This window comes from Penicillium bovifimosum (assembly GCF_028826915.1).
Source record: "Penicillium bovifimosum strain IBT 22155 chromosome Unknown utg000001l_segment0_segment0, whole genome shotgun sequence".
NCBI classification, from domain to species: domain Eukaryota; kingdom Fungi; phylum Ascomycota; class Eurotiomycetes; order Eurotiales; family Aspergillaceae; genus Penicillium; species Penicillium bovifimosum.
Genome location: NW_026622710.1, coordinates 674,718 through 690,727, shown reverse-complemented (window position 1 = coordinate 690,727; position 16,010 = coordinate 674,718). Strand labels below are relative to the sequence as shown.

At 51.0% G+C, this 16,010-nt stretch overlaps 5 protein-coding genes across 5 annotated transcripts; 2 read left to right on the top strand and 3 right to left on the bottom strand.

Annotated features, from left to right (window-relative positions):
• Positions 1-217: 217 nt before the first annotated feature.
• Positions 218-1,301, top strand: N7515_000264 (coiled-coil-helix-coiled-coil-helix domain-containing protein; the record flags this gene model as incomplete). Its single annotated transcript, XM_056661008.1, has 3 exons — positions 218-410; positions 554-884; positions 944-1,301. 3 exons carry the CDS (start codon positions 218-220, stop codon positions 1,299-1,301), a joined length of 882 nt encoding a protein of 293 aa, XP_056526174.1.
• Positions 1,302-2,142: 841 nt separating this feature from the next.
• Positions 2,143-4,167, bottom strand: N7515_000263 (uncharacterized protein; the record flags this gene model as incomplete). Its single annotated transcript, XM_056661007.1, has 1 exon — positions 2,143-4,167. The coding sequence occupies one exon, from the start codon at positions 4,165-4,167 to the stop codon at positions 2,143-2,145; it is 2,025 nt and encodes a 674-aa protein (XP_056526173.1).
• Positions 4,168-4,900: 733 nt separating this feature from the next.
• N7515_000262 (uncharacterized protein) lies at positions 4,901-6,655 on the top strand (the record flags this gene model as incomplete). The annotated part of the gene is made up of 1 exon (XM_056661006.1): positions 4,901-6,655. One exon carries the CDS (start codon positions 4,901-4,903, stop codon positions 6,653-6,655), a length of 1,755 nt encoding a protein of 584 aa, XP_056526172.1.
• A 1,517-nt stretch (positions 6,656-8,172) lies between these two features.
• Positions 8,173-12,681, bottom strand: N7515_000261 (regulator of nonsense transcripts 2; the record flags this gene model as incomplete). Its single annotated transcript, XM_056661005.1, has 6 exons — positions 8,173-8,478; positions 8,536-10,491; positions 10,530-11,734; positions 11,809-11,853; positions 11,915-12,129; positions 12,437-12,681. 6 exons carry the CDS (start codon positions 12,679-12,681, stop codon positions 8,173-8,175), a joined length of 3,972 nt encoding a protein of 1,323 aa, XP_056526171.1.
• A 1,165-nt stretch (positions 12,682-13,846) lies between these two features.
• fhdA (putative transcription factor Tos4) lies at positions 13,847-15,441 on the bottom strand (the record flags this gene model as incomplete). Its single annotated transcript, XM_056661004.1, has 4 exons — positions 13,847-13,873; positions 13,926-14,074; positions 14,122-14,733; positions 14,781-15,441. The coding sequence occupies 4 exons, from the start codon at positions 15,439-15,441 to the stop codon at positions 13,847-13,849; spliced, it is 1,449 nt and encodes a 482-aa protein (XP_056526170.1).
• Between the last annotated feature and the right edge of the window lie 569 nt (positions 15,442-16,010).

The window sequence follows — 16,010 nt, the reverse complement described above, 5'->3', positions numbered from 1 at the left end:
AATTGAAGACCAACGAACATAAGCAAAGAGTGTGGTGACGATATAATTATCTTGACCAAAGCTGCAACGTGACTGGCTGGACGGACACAACCTCAGGCCAAAATCCACCTTCGACTTTCCCAACTTCTTCATATCCCGCGCTTCAACTTCCCCCTCCGCTATCCCTTCGAGGAAACTCTCTCGGTCTCGGTCTATTCGATTGATTCCACTTCTCACAATGTTTCGTCCCGCCGCTCGCGCGCTTGCCCGTGCGCCCACCGTCGCAACCCGTACACCAGCCAACAGACGATTGATAAGCACCGGTCCGTCCAAGTCGAGGAGCTGGAAGAACACGCTCCTCCGGTTAGGTTTGGCCGGTGGTGCTGTCTACTACTATAACACGAGCAGTGTTTTCTCCGAGGAACCGAAATGTATGTCTAGCGAATTGGAGGAGAGAAGTGGCCCTTGTTGCTTGTTTTCCCGAGGTTGCTGCAAAGCTGCGACGAATACTGTCACAGGAGGCCATATTAGACCATGCATTGGGGTTGCTAACTTTTGGTTTTTTGCGGATTAGTCTCTCTTCTTTCTACGATTCAGAAACAAACGGATGACAATGCCGAAACCAAGACCATCGATGACATTACTCCCAAGATTCGGCAAGAACGGGCCGCTGCGCACAAGCGCGAGTCCGCTGCTCTCGAAGGTGGATTGAATCCTGAGGAACTGCAGGAGGAGGCTGGTCAGGAGGCTGCGTTCAACCCGGAGACTGGCGAGATTAACTGGGACTGTCCGTGTCTGGGAGGTATGGCCCACGGGCCGTGCGGAGAGGACTTCAAGGCTGCGTTTAGCTGCTTCGTTTACTCCGAGGAAGAGCCTAAGGGCATTGACTGCATTGACAAGTTCAAGTATGTTTTTTTACTGGTTGAGGGAAAGGGAGAGTCGCGGGCTAATACTTTTCGAACAGGAACATGCAAGACTGCTTCCGCCAACACCCTGATGTCTACGGCGCCGAGCTTGAAGACGACGATGAGCCCCAATCTGATGCTCCCCAATCTGATGCTCCCCAATCTGATGCTCCCCAATCCGACGCTCCCCAGACCGATGCACCCAAGACTGATGCCCCGGCTTCCTCCGAAGACCAAGTCCCTGCCACTCTGCTGGATGCCTCCTCAGAGCCGACCGAAAAGCAGGCCCGCGCCAAGGAAGTCAACGCCCAGGTGAAGGCCAACTCCATTGCTCTGGGCGACAACGTCGAGGGCGACTCCCTCATTCCCAAGGCTGCACACGATACCGAGGAGAAGAACCAGGCTAGCAAGGCTTAAGTTAGATTCCTGCCTGTTTGACGCCATCCTTTTCCCCAAATTTCCCCCAAGAGATCAGGTATACTGCTTGATCTCTTTCTCTGTGCACAGGGGAACTGGGATTGGAGTTTTGTATTATATAGACCATTTCTGCCATCTCTCCATCTCCCCTTCGCCGGTGCATTTCTTGAAGCTTCCTAGCATATCCATTCCCCCCGTGCGCTCTCGATTCTCCCGGATACTTCGTCAATGTGTAACTTAGTGTACTGATATTCACGCTCGTGTCCTTGACAATAAAGAAGGAGGGGAGATCGAATAGACTTGCATCGTTACTGCAGATAGAGAGTCAGAAACCTGATTGTATGCCTAGCTGGGAAACAAATAGAAGCCATTGGTGCTAGTTCTCCATAGAATACATGAACTACTTGATTAACCTACGACCTGATTTTCATTGCATTAGGCGAACTACCTCGGACCGAACCCCATCGCCGTTCTCCTGGTCCATATTTAACTAGACTTGAACAGAAAGTCATACACCAACATGGCAGTACACACAGCCCAGCGGCTAAACCGAAAGGGTCATGACTTTCCGCCCAGGAAGAAAGATATGTTGCCTTGGTGAGTGTGGGTATAGTGCATCAGATTGCAACAGATGTGTGCCCCAACAGTGTTCATAGGAGTAGACGCCACTGCATCTAGGTGTTTATGGCTAGGAGTTTCTAGAGAACTAAGGGAAGAGAAAGGAAAGGAAATGACAATTTGTATTACTGATTTGAGCTAGGCCTCTCTTCAGCTACGAACAGGCGCAGCGCGAGAACAGACATTGGGTATCTCAACATGGCTAAAATAGATAGGAAAATCATTAGTTGCAGGTTTCAGTCAAAACCCTGAATCGGGAATTCGGACACCGTACGCCCCATAACGCCGAGTTCATTTCCTGAATGAAGGCAGTTTCTAATACTTCCTTGCTCTTTCGCAAATTGGAGGCATGTTTGCGTTTCCGATTGGGCGATATTAACCCAAGTGCAGGACGTTGCTTGAGGATCTCAGCCCTCTCAAAGTCCAATATGATGACATTGTCAGTTTCTGAGTTGTACAAGAAGTTGCGGAGTTCTGCATCCCGATGCAGGACTCCCAAACGATGCACAGCCGAAAGCGATTCCTTCGTCTTGGCTGACATAGATGCCTCATTTTCAGGAGTGAGAACCGCACGAAGGGGAAAGCCACCAGGTCCAAGTAGCATCATATGTACGAGGTAACAAATTCCCTCGTAGCTATATGGATGTGTGAGGTCAATGCTTCCGAGATAAAGTGGAACGTTGATGCCTTGGAGTGGACGAAGCTTCTTGTAAACAAGTGCTTCATGTTTCAAGTACTTGGTGAACTCCGCGGTTGTGCATTTCGCAGGGACCGTGTAGCCGTGGGACGACAGTGATACTTTGAGAAGAGCACCACGAGCGCCATGAATTCCTAAGCTTTCGCAGTCGGCATTCACAGTTTCATCCAATTGCCGTCGAAGGAGATCGAGAAATTCGACAGAGTTGATGCGGTGATGCGTTGTTCCATGTTCTGCAGCATTTGGGCATGTCTTGTCCAACTCGCCTCGGCTGATTAAGCCACGAAGACATGCCACCGTGCAGTAACGGCGGCGATTCCCCGTCTGCTGAGAAGAGGAGCTCGTTCCGGCCGCACCGCCGGATGTAGATGTTGTCTGGGTGGTTCTAGACCCGCGATTTCGCTGGTGATTCCCAGAAGCTTGTGAGGTTCGGCTGGGCGCATCGGGAGAGTCAGAGTCGTCTTCGTCAGAGCTGGCGATCGTCTGCGATGATTGGCAGGAACTGATGGCTTTGGGGGGTGGTCTCGGGCGGAGACGGATCGGAGACATCGGGGTAAAATTGAGCCGTGCAGGGCGATACTCCGACGACGGCGTATCTTCCTTTGAGATAGTTTTCAAAATATCTTCCACCACGACTTTCCACTTTGGCAATGAATTAGCTGCTCTCTCAATCCATGACTGGGGTTCAGTGTGCAACTTAAGTGCTTGGACTGTAAAAGCAAGAGCTTGCCCGACAGCAGTCAGATGTAGGCGATTCGGACTGTCAGAGGAGGGATCCCAGCCTGTTGTGTCTCCAACGTCTCCCTTGGGGACAGACAAGTGATAGAACAGTGTCGAAGGATCCTCATCGATCCGCAGATAAATATCTGCTTCGCCAGTGCTAAACACGGCACGTTTGGTACCCGCACGAATCATATAGTCAAAAGGCTGTGTAAGAAGCCCAGCCATCACTCGACGGAGACGATCTTCGCTGGTCTCCTTCTCTTTCCCTTTGAGTACTTGGTCAACGTCCATATCCTCCAACCCCCCATAGATGTGGCCCAGTGTAACTTTATGGGGACACCTGAACTCTTTGATATAGGCTGCAACCCGCCGACTTGTTTCTGATCGTTCACCAGAGACGTTGTAAACGCAGAAGTGATCAGCACGGGGCCGGATGACAGTGGCCGGGGCTGGAGTGCTGGGTGGCGGGGGTGCCGTGACGCCCGGTTCACTTTGTGCCCTACCGGCTAGACGCCGGGAGCATCGCTGGGCTGTTGGTCGTGGGCTAATTTCCAGGTCGCGCACTCCATCCTCAATTTCCTGTTCTGGACTGAGCCTATTGGCATGATTCTCGAACTGTATGGACCCTTTCAGCTCGAATGCTTCGCGGAGAGTTGGGTCCTTATACAACTCCTCGACAATGTTTGAGACATTGAATTCGACCGCGTTCCGAATGAAAAAATCCAAATCACTCTCCGAGCCAACTCGAAAGTGGCGAAATTTCGTCTTCTCAGACTCTAAGCTAAGAAGCGGGGTGAAGAGCTTCTCTTCGGCAAGTGAAGATTTCATCAGCTGCTGCCATACTTTCAGTTGTTCCGCCGCAAAAGACTGCCAGATCTTGATTTTTCTTGGGCGGAGTTTGTTGGTGGCGTTAACAGGATCACCGCGGGTTGTTTGTGTTTTGTCCGTCTGAACTTGGAGGCCAAGGAAAATCTTTGTGTGCAGAGCATCTAAGAATGTAGGAAGGTCGGTTTTCTCAAGTCGCTTTTTGGCTTTATCAGCGCGACGAGTTTGCTCGCAAGTTGACGCTCCAACTCAGCCACTCTGTCGTCCATCTTAATATGTCGTAAGAAAATCAAGGGTTATTTGTTGTGAGAGGACTCAAGCGATCATGTTGAATGGAGGTTGTTGTTGAAGGAAGGAATTAATATATCTGTAGACTGTATCCATGGATCCTTGCCCGGGATAGTCACATGACATAAACAGAGCTCAGGTGATCGCCCCTTACCCTTTTTCCCACCACATCATAGCTCCGCACTTTCTTCCTTCTACAGCTCTCATAGCTCAGTATAATCTACAATTTGTACAACTCCTTCATGATCTCGTTTAGATTGTAGATCTTAACAGCAATAACCTGCCCTTCATCGACGACAAGCCGGTAGTAAAGATGTGCCGACATGGAATAAAGGGAAATGGAATGGGTCTGTGCGAAACCCCCCTTCCTTTTCCTCAACATTGAACTTCATTTTCCCCCTGCAGGCAGCACCAGCGCCACTGCCACCACTGCCCGTACTGTTTCCTAATGGCGGCTACCCCTGGTATTAGCCTTATGAGCCAGTACAATATCGTTCTACCGAAAAGGCCCCTGGAGTATGACTCTTCCGGCAAACCTATACCTGCATGCGAACCTTATCAATGTGCCGCGGCAATTAAGGGCGAGGATCTCCCCGTCGATCTAAGCTCGTTTTGGCATCAGAGAGCAGTCATCCGTGGGATTCGTGATTCACTTCAATTTGCAACAAGCCCGGCAATTCTTGAGCTATGCTCTGGCGACGATGGTCAGGCCCATCAATTTTCCCGCGCCCGCAATGCTCGCCTGATAATGAGTGATGTAATCCCCGATATGCAAAATCCTGCCACTCAGCCGTACTGTATCTGGTATCCTGACCTTGCATCAGAAGAAACATATCGCGAAGTCGCCCGTCGGTATCCGTCTATGCGGTATCAAGTGGGCCGAGCGTGTGCTGCAGCATGCTATACAGATCTCTACAAAGAATTGGACCTTTTGCCTGACGTTTCTATTGCGGAAGAATCCCGCGAAGTTGACAAAGACGCCGAAATCTACAAGATGTTCATGTCCGCCCCCCAACGATATGCTGTCATGGAAGATTTCTCTCGATCCGTTCATCTTGAAACCCCACGAACGCCTGCGTTTCTGACTGGCGATATGAAGCCCCGATGGGCTTTGGGACAGCGAGTTCTCCCTGGTAAAAATTTACCAGAGACGACTGCTGATGATATTGACATCGAGGAAGATGGATTTATCGGCTTTCAAGATGTCAGCTTGAAGGATATCAGCGGAATGGAGGACTACGCTGAACTGGGCCCAGGCCAGTCCGATCAACTGTGGATGCCTCTTCCGCCTGATCTCCCAAATCTTGAAAAGCTCCTTCAGACACAGATGGCCGCGTGGGAGGGCAATGTGGATCGATACAGTCGACTCATGCACCCACGCAGGCTGAGAACCGAACTTGAATACAATTGTGTTCTTCGTGGCATTTATCACAGTACAACCTTCGCCAGATGGTGGGCCTATCAGCTGGAAACAAACCCTGGACGGGCCATCCTCCCAGGTAAATTGCTCAGCGAAGGCAATGAACGGGAGTGCAGAGAGATTCGCACTGCGATCAATGCCCGCATGATAATGAACAATGAGATCTCTGGTATCGAGGATGACTCGGACTGCCTCCCTTGGGTCATATGGTGGCCCTTGAAGCCCAGTGAGAACACTCTAATGGATCTGGTTCGAAAGTGTCCGTCCATGGGACATCAAGTTGCGATCACAAGTATAATGTGTGATTACGATAGGATATTCCGAAGTTTGAAGCCCCCCTACACCAGATCCTTGTATGTGGCTGCCAGGCGAAGCGAAAATCCATTCTACCTTCAATACCTCGAGGAAATCATGAAGGAGCGCGACATAACTCCCCCGGACTTTCGCGACTTCAAGGACTTTGATTACACTGCACCAGGCTTACAGACTGATCTGGAGCCTAGAGATGATCTCGCCTCTCCCACTGTCAGCTACCATGACATGGAGATCGGGTATGGCCAATATCCCTGTGGAAATGAACACGAAGATACTCTAGGTACATATGGAGGGGGGCTAGCAAATCCGGGAAGAGTGGAGAGATACATGTGGCTCTCAACTGAAACTGCACAGAAGTTAAAAGATGAACTTGAGGTGCTCTACGAAGGTGCGGATACTGGTCTTTTGTATGGCGATGATGAACTTCATTCCAAGCTTTCACGCCGTATACAGCCCATGGATTGGTAGTATGCAGGTTTCGATATGTCGAATACAGTCAGTCCCTTTGATTTTCGAGTATTATCTGCCGAGTATTTGCTAGCTTACTTACCGATGGCAATATCGCTCGTAGATACTAGGACCAACCTTTATAATCTCAGATCAGTCCCAATCCATCTTCCACGTACAATATAGCGGGTCGAGCATGTGAGTGTGGTATAATATCGATAGCAGTTTTGTAATCTTCCTCAACTCAAGCAGCAGGTCGAACCGCAACCCCCATCGCACTTAACTCCCAAGCTACTTTCCAGGAGAACTATCATCAGCACCGAGGTTGAACAATTCTACCAGACTACCACCCTCAAATCCGGCATGGACCCCACTTGCTGCTCATCATCCATGGACGGGTCTTCCAGAGGCGACTCCCTTCTTAGATGAGCTATCATCTGGAAGTCTCGTCCACGGATGATCAGCTGTTTTTTCAAATTGCAATCCGTGCCAGATGTAAGGGGTGGTAGAACTTAAGAAGTTGCTGAACCGCAGTGCCGATAGATAATTCCCCTGAAGGAAAGTAGCTTGGGGTTGGTGTGCGTGCTGGGGGTTGCGGTCCTACTTACAGAACAAATCAATCTCGTCAACGGGAATGTCCACTTAGAGACTAAAATTAAATACAAACATCATTCAGATTACCATATTTGGTAAAAAGTTCTAAGACTGAAGAAGTATTCGCCATTCGGGCTTGTCACATCTGAGACGAGGGTGTCACCGGATTCGTGAACAGTACATATATGCACTGCAAATATCCCGTTGAGTCCCAAAGCGACCCCAGGAGGCTCTTAAATCAAGTGAGGAATCTCTCCAGCTGTTCCTGCGTCACGTTTTCTTCCGTGGGTTAGTTGGATTATGTGTGCGCACACTTATGGGTCTTGCTACCATCGTGAACACTGCTAGAGATTCTTGTCGAGAGATACGCCATTTTCGAGTCCAAGGGAATTCAGTTACATTCAATTACCCCCCTGCCGCTAGACGATAGAGATAAGTATGCTATGTTTCTGTAAAAAGCCCCTTTCCACCGCGCGATTTTGCTTCTTCGCCCCCAAAACCACCAAACCACGATCTCCGTCCACGAGGGAAGCAATGTCGAGCTGCCTCGGTGCCATGATAGGCAGGATTCTGTATGCGAGGGCGAGAGGTGTAAGGTGTAAGGCGTATCGAGCATCGGCCGGCTCAGGAACTTGCCAAGAGAGGTGCGGGTAAGTGGTAAGAAAGATCCCGGGCAGCAAGAGGGTATCGATTCCAATGGCAATCGCGACAAGGCAAAGTCGCAGAATTCCATGGCGAAAGTCCTGCTCATACACATCCGGCCATTTGCATACTCGTGTTAGACGCGATGTATGCCAGGATAAGCTCATTGGGTTGAGCCAAAGGCTTCATATGGGGGCCAGTTTACGATAGATTGATCTATCCCTGTGGCATGGCAGTAAGGAAGAGGCGTTGACTGTGTTAAGTGAAGACGTGGACCTCAGTCCAGACAATGCAGCAGTTCATTACCAATTGACGTCGCTGAGCTGGAGCTTGCGGGAACGGAAGGCAGACCGGTTGGCACCGGCTTTGTCCATGCGTTGGCTTGTCGGCGCGCGTTTCTCCTGGGGGCCTTGACGGGATTGTCTCAGTTCGAAGATCCTTCGGTTCATCAGGGGGTATTGCTCACTCTCAGTGGGCTCGGGTTCAGTCGATGCCTCGTAGTTCAGGACTAGGTTCTTGATGCGTTGTTGCTCTTCGCGGTCGGCTTGTTGCTGGCTGCGCATGGCAATGGCAAAGGTCGAGTCCGACGGGAGGTCGATCGTGCGCGTCTAGAAGTGGTTAGGGATATGCAAGCCATGTTGGGGATGTGGATACTGGTTCTCTACCTGTTGCTTGTTGCCCTTCTTTGTCATCAGGGAGAAGGCCATTGTGCTGGGCGCAACTGGCTGAGCGGGGGCTGGCTCAGGGCTAGAATCAGCGGCCATATTCTCGCGAGGGCGCTTCATCGGCAGAGGAATGTCGAAGACGGTCTTGCGTTCGAACCGTCGCGAGTCCATGCTCTCGGCCATCATTTTCTCGAATTCTCGATCAAACTCAGCCTCGGTCACTGGGTCTCGCTCCTCTTCTTGTCGGGTGACAACGATCTGTTCATTTTCGGACTCGCTCTCGCTTTCGTCATTGCCCTCGGGATTGGGTCCAGATGCCTTCGACGGGAATGCGTTAATGTGCCGTACTGATTGCAGACGAGATGGGGGACCTACATCGGCCTCGTCGCTGGATTCCTGGTCGTCCTCGATTTCGGGAATCGCGTCCTCCTCCATGTCCTCGTCAGACGAACTGCTTTCCACCTCCTCTTCGTCAGCCTCGGCCTCAATGGGCCGCTCCGACTCCGGCTGGTTGTAGTTCTGGGCCACAGCTTCACTGAAGATGCGGGTCGCTTCTTCAGCCTGGGTAGCGATTATCCACTGCGGCCGAATGGAATGGTAAGTGTCCTGCACGAGGAAGTCGATATCCATGGGTAACGGGTCCTTGGTAAATAAGTAGTACTGGAAGAAAGCAAGGAAGAAATCCAGCTTTTTCTTAGCCGAGCCACGGTCAAAGCAGTGGCCACACGTATCAAGAAGGGTGCACGCCAAACGCACGCGGAAGTAGTCATCCGGTAAGTCCAGCATGTTAATCTTACCAGGGGCAGGGGTGCCACCTTCATGGCCGAAGGTGATAATGCGGTACAGCGTGTCGAAGATGACCGGGGAATCAACCATCTTGTAGTTGTAAAGCTCACCCAAGTACTTGATCTCTGCAATGCGCTTCTGGTTAAACTTGAAGTCGTTCTGCTCAAGGCCAAGAGTAACCTGCTCCAGAATATTGTCCACAATGCCGATCACAAAATCCTGATGGTACCGGTACAAAGCACTGACAAGGATTGCCAAAAGGTGAATGCTGCCATATTTCACCTTGACCGGTTTGCTGAACACGCTTTCCAGAATCTCGACGACCTCAGGCTCCTCCCAGTGAAGTTTGCGAATGGACTTCAAGATCTTTGTGTAGTTCCGCTTGTTCATATCCAAATAGATCAATCGGCGGATATACTGCTCCATGGGCGTACGTTCCTTTTGCTGGATCGCGGGGCGTGGTGGCGGGTCGACATAGTAAATGGCATTTTCAATGACCATGCGTTCCTGCTGAGCTAGATGTTGGACGGTCTTCTTGCGGCTCAAAGTCTCGAGGAAAGACGCCATCCGGGGCGATGTTTCAGGATTGCGCAGCAGGTAACGGCCGCAATTCTCCAGCAAATTGCCAATGATTTCAATGTTCATGCGCGAAAATTCGTCGAGTGAGACCTTGAAACAGTGGAAGATGATGTGCTCCGGAACCACTCCAAACTTGGTCAATTCAGCCAGGTATCGCACATTGGCCATGCGTACTTGACCCAAGAACTCTTTGGACTTGCGTCGCTGCAGGCTTCGGAACTCCTCGTCGAGGTAGGTCGTCAGTCCTTGAGGGATGTCTGGCAGGTACTGGCCAAGCGTTGCCACCAAGCGGGAATAAAGAGGCAAGAGATCAGAGCGACCCTTGGGGATGTCCGAGACAGCTTTGACCAGCCTGTTTCGCGAGGCTTTGGAGTTAACCCAGCAGAAGTCCAGGGCGAACTGATCAACCTGGTCTTTGGTCTGCAGTTCGGGAAGCTTGGAGAGGAGAGCGTCCACCTGCGCACCCACCGTCTTGCTGGCAATTGCAGTTGACTGATCATCTGCCTCGGCAGCAGCCTTCTCATCTGAAGGCTCGGCAGCCTCGCTGGTTTCGCCATCGGGCTTCTTTTTGGCCGACTCCTCGGCTTCGCCCTTTTTCTTTTTCCATCCTCGAGCAAAACAGCAGGCACCTTGCCCTTCAGATCGACGAGATTCTCGTAAAATCGTCTCTCTTCTTCATCCTCCCAGATCCCAGCGCCTTCGCCTTGGCCTCGGAGGTAGTCAGTGGTCTTAACAAGCCCAATGCCACCACTGGCAGAAGCATCGCTAGGCTCCTTTTCAGCCAAGCTAGGCATCTCAGCTCCTAGAGCCTCGCACAGCACCTGGGTATTGGCAATGAGCTTTTCCAACACCTTGGACTGCTTCTCGAAATTCGCCTGGCGGTCCTCGAAGATCTCACCACTCTTCACGTACGCTTCGGCGTTGCGGCGATTCTGCTGTGCTAGTGCTCTCTGGTCTCGAATCACATGCGCTTTGACATCCTCGAGGTATCGGGTCAAGATGTTCCTGAATCGCTGCTGAGTCTTCTCTGGAGTCAAGGGCAGGTCAGAATCAGCGTTGTGTCCATTGGTCTCTGTTGTCTGCGTCTCCGCGCCAGCAGTCGTAGTAGCGCCGTCAGCCTCCACAGTCTTCCTGCCTTCTTCAGCAAGCTTCGAGCCAACAATATCCCAGCTGAAGCTCTTCACAAACAAGACTGCAAGGGGCAGGTTCGTATGATCACGGTCATGGCCGAGCAATTCCTTCAGAACCTCCAACGGGAACGGTTCAGCCTGCTTGTCTTGATCTTTCGCGGCCGCAGAGGGCGTCTTTGCTTTCAGCGGTGTATCGATTGTTTTGCCTCCAATGCCAACTGCACCCTCTTTGCCCTTCGCACCAAGATCCTCGGGCCGCTCGACGTCATCGAGGGTCTTCAGAACATTGACCAGCCAAAGCTCGGTGACGACGCGGAGAAGAACGCGGTGCCGAGACAGTCGGTCCTTCTCTTCGCGTTCGCGAATCTCCTGAGTCAGAGCTTTCAGCTGCGCTTTATCCGGTGTGCTCAATCCGCGGCCGAGCAGCCAGCCGATTTGTCGTGTAAACTCCCATGGACCAAAACGTTGGTGCAGCGCGCTGACAATTTCTACTCCGGCTGCAATTTCGCCGGGGGATTTTAGCTTGCAGAGGCCTTCGTAGCAGGCGGAGATGATCTCGGAAAGGTACTTGTGGAGGGAAAGGGTGCGGATATCGGCGAGGAAAGTCGAAAGGGCGGAGGCACTGATGCCGGTGCGTAGACGTTTGATGAATGCGGTGTTCTTCTTGAGGGCTGAATCAAGCGATTTGCTAGTCGTGAATACATCTGGTATCAAGTCATTAGTATCACGTCGGAGGGCTATCACGGCATTTCGTCATAGAGGGAGTGTAGATATTTACCAGATTCACCAGCCCAGGCACGCTCGTTGAGGTCGCGAAGCTCTCCTGTACGAGTAAAAGGCCAAATGTCAGTCAAAATCTCCCAGGTTGATCTCATACACCGTACTTTTTCGTTGGCGATCCATGATTGTCAAGGACCGAAGCTCAATGGGGTCCTGTCTGAATGTGGAGGAAAGCGCATAGGTGACTTGTACGCCACATTGGGTATCTGAAAAGACGAAGTCCAAGGTTGAGTTGTAGTCAGAGAGAGGGGAGAGGAAGAGAAGGTGAAGTCCAGGTAAGGTCTCCAAAGGTCCAGGGCGGAGCGGAGGTGATGGCGGACTTTTATTTGCTTATCAACTTATCCACATGTGACTTGTGCGAATAAGTCGACTCTTACACTCTTCATCTCTTCAATACTTCCTCAATTATCATCCTATTACTGCGTACATATTCCTATGTTAAATTACAGGTTTTTTTAAGCATCTCGGTATAATACTGCGTATTTCAAATGATTCATTGTTGCCCTCCGTTATCAACTTCCCCACTTCCCAAAGTCCCACGTTACAACCCTGCATCAAAGGGCGATCAATTCAATAATGCTATTGCGAACTGTTTAATCCCCACTACCTAATGCGCCTCAGAGAACCCTGACTCCTTCCCCTGTTCCGACGCGAGCAATCGTTCTTGTAGCTGGTGTTTGCGATCTTGGTGACTCCAGCTCGGTTGACGACCGAGTGTCGGCTTCCATGACTTCCCCGATGTTACCTGTCGATCAGAGCCCGATGATTCGGTGGCACCAGTTGCAGTGAAGCTTTGGCCAGAGGGAAGGGTCACTGTGTGTTCTTTCCGATCCGAGAATTGGCCGTGGTCATCATCGTTGTTCGGTGCCATTCTGGATGATTTATAGGTAGGTGAAATGAGGACAAGTCGGTGCGAGATGTATGCTAGCTATTGGAATTGGAGCTGGCTTTGAGATGGATTAGAGAAGAGAATCTTGGAAGTAACTGGTGCTCAGTTCACCACTTACTCGGGGCTTTATACCTCTTCGGTGCGGGGTACTGGAAGTCTAGATGCAATGTGGCGGAAATCAGACCAGATGGAATTCAAAGGTAGTGACAATTGTACTCTGTACTCAGTGTACTGTGTATAATGGGTCAAATATATGAAGGAGTAGGAAGTTCAGTTGATCAGCAATCGCGGTGAGGTGAAGCTATGACGTGAGGGTGGCGAATCAGCAGGGTGACGAACTACTGTGTATCTGTGCCTTGGCCCTTGGAGCTTCCCGCACCCATACACAGTACAGTAAACGACTTTCTGATTCCATCCGACATGAGATACATAGAAAATTGTCTTACATCTAAACTGTTAAACATGAAATGGCACAACCCTGAGCTGTATGACTTCAGGTGAATCAAACACCTTTGGACACAACTCATGTATGCGATTACTTGATTGCCTAGTAGCTGGAAACATCATGCAATCATTACGATAGGACAATTCGTTCTAACTCTTGAAATTGACTAGCTAACGTACAAGTCGTGAGTGCGTTCAACCATTGGAAAGCAGACTGACAAAATAGCAAAACCAACGAGGCAAAAAGCAGTACATTGAGTCCATGAAGAGCGCTTGACTTGATGTCTGGAGACACCGAGTCAGGCTGGCAGGGTATCTCCATAGAGACACCTGCAAGGCATGAGAGCCGGTGAGAGTCAATCGACTGACTTTAATCAAATAACACGACCAAGAGAAACAAATACCAAGCATTGCAACCAACTTCAAGATGTTCAAGGTGCACCAGAGCCATGTACAAGTGCTTCCGGGTACCAAAGAGTCGTGCACTTCGATGCTGTAACGAGGAAGATAGCCAGAAAGCAGGAACACAAGCACAAACCAACAGAAAAACAAGAAATTCGAGGTGAATGGATTAAAATCAGGGTATGCCTCACGCCACGCTATGCAGGCCTCCCTAGGAGCTAGGGAGACCAAGAATCACTGCAAATATTTACTAAGAAAGTCCATCCAATGAAGGAAAGACATAGGAACTTTTGCGATCGATTCATTTGGGCTTGCGCCAGAAGTATTGCTGCAAAACAAGTTAGTTGGTGTTCTCAATACATTGGCAAAAAAGTACGAACCTTGTGTTGTTTGCGACAGTTGCGCAGACCAGGCTTCCGAAGATCATTCACTACAGCTGACCGTCGCATCACATCGTCATCCTCGTCGGGAATATAATAGTATTCACTTTCAAGTGGCTTGCCAGCGGCATCCTTGCCTTCACGGGCCACTCGGCCAATGAACTTGGTCGATTCGAGAATATTGCGGATATCGTACTTGGAGAGACCGGTGGGGTTCTCATGGCCGGACTTCCAGAACGCCGGGGGAGGTTGTTCAGGATGGTAGAGAAGGGCGTTGACGACAGTCGAGAGAAAGCGAGTTGGTTAGCAGCATGGTTGCGGACTCTCTCGGACTGTTCATCCGTATACTGGGGCTTAGCCTCGGTAGTCTCCTCCTTGTCTTCGTGAACTGTGGCGGGCTGTCTAGGAGACTGCGTGGGTTGGAGGGGCTGGGCGGGCAGCAGGCCGCGAGGGGAACGAGCTGTCCGAATAGGCGAATCACCCGCATGGAAAGATGCCATACGGGGGAGGAGGTTCTCACCGAATGGTCCGAAGGAGTGGATAATAGGGTCGTTCTCTTCGTCATTGTCAGAGAACTCTTCAGACCTACCCAAGTCACTCGACTCCTCGCGGGAGGTGTGAAGGATAGCAGTTGCACGACGGGCACTTTGGGACATGACTCCTGTGACAGTGTTGTGGCGCTTCAAGGGAGAAGGCTCATCTTCGAAGACCACTACTGCGGCACGAGAACGAGAAGGTGTGAAGATGGGTGAGGAGGGGGGATGGTATGCTGCACAGCAGGCGAGGGCGAGACAGGCGATGCCAGGCGCTGGCGATCCAAAAGCGGACTTTCCTGCAGCTCTCGTCGAGAATGACGCCGTTGGGTTGGTGTTGCTTCGTCACTGGTCTGTTCCGAGTCGGTCGAAGGGCAGTCCCTTTGTTCGCTGCGAGGCCATTGAACAAGAACGCGAGCCTCATGAACATCAATCATGATATCCGCATCCTTGATGTCCGAGGTAAAGGTTTTGCCTTTGGCCAAGTCATATTTCCTCCCTTGGCAGTGTATCTTGATCCCATTCCATCCCATACACACAATCTCCACCCTATCCCGATCGAAGGGATTGGGCGCGGGCTTATATGTAGCCTTCACATGAACACGAGATATCATACGACTGGCAGCGAGCTGGTGATGACACGAGACACTGGATCTACCCATCAGGATGGACTCTCCACTCTCCGGCAACATTATAGCAGGCACGGTCGACAAGGGAGCGCGTTCGAGGGCGGCGGAGAAGGATCGTGGCAGGGAGGGTCGGGCGGCAGCGACGCCGGGAGGGGGAGGAGAGGACGACATAATATGAGTCGACGAGGTCGGGACCGGGGTGGGATATGTCGAGACATCTGGTTCGCGTGCTACACGCTTTTGAGGCCGAGGAAGGGAGGGCGACGAGCTAGGCTCGAAGGCAGGCAGCAATGCTGCAGGACGCTTCATGCCCAAGATTGAGCCGACTTGGCTCTTCAACGGAGAGGACTCCATAGTGAAAAGGTAAAGGTGGGATATGGTGGAACGGAACACTCCTACTCACGAAGCAGAAAACCTGAGTCGAGGTCGAGGTACCCGCGTTTCCGCGTGTTATACAAACTTGGAGAAGGAGGGAAGTTTGAAGGAGAGGAAGACGTCAAGGCCTCCCCTAGAGAAAAGGATGTGGTGGGAGGAAGGAAATTGGTCAAGAAGGAAGGAGGAGGAGCATTGAAGAAAAAGGAAAGCTGTGTGGTAGTGGAATGCCCTGGGCGGAGCGTCTCGTCCCTGCGCGGAAATGCACGCTTACAGACCGAGACGCGTTTTGTAGACGCCAACCACACTCCACGTCCACGCCACTTTTGCAACTAATTTTCACTTCTAAGTATTGAAAAATTGTAAAAATATGAATATGTCAGTCAAGAGGTAAAATCGTGATCTAGCGCGAATTAGACGTTGGTTTTCTCTTACAAGCTGTCACTCTGTATACCTTGCGGCGCGTCCGCGTCTCAAAGCACGTGACCCTACGCGAGTCAAGTATGAGACCCGGTTTAAGTATGTCACCGTCAGGAATGGTATTCATGACT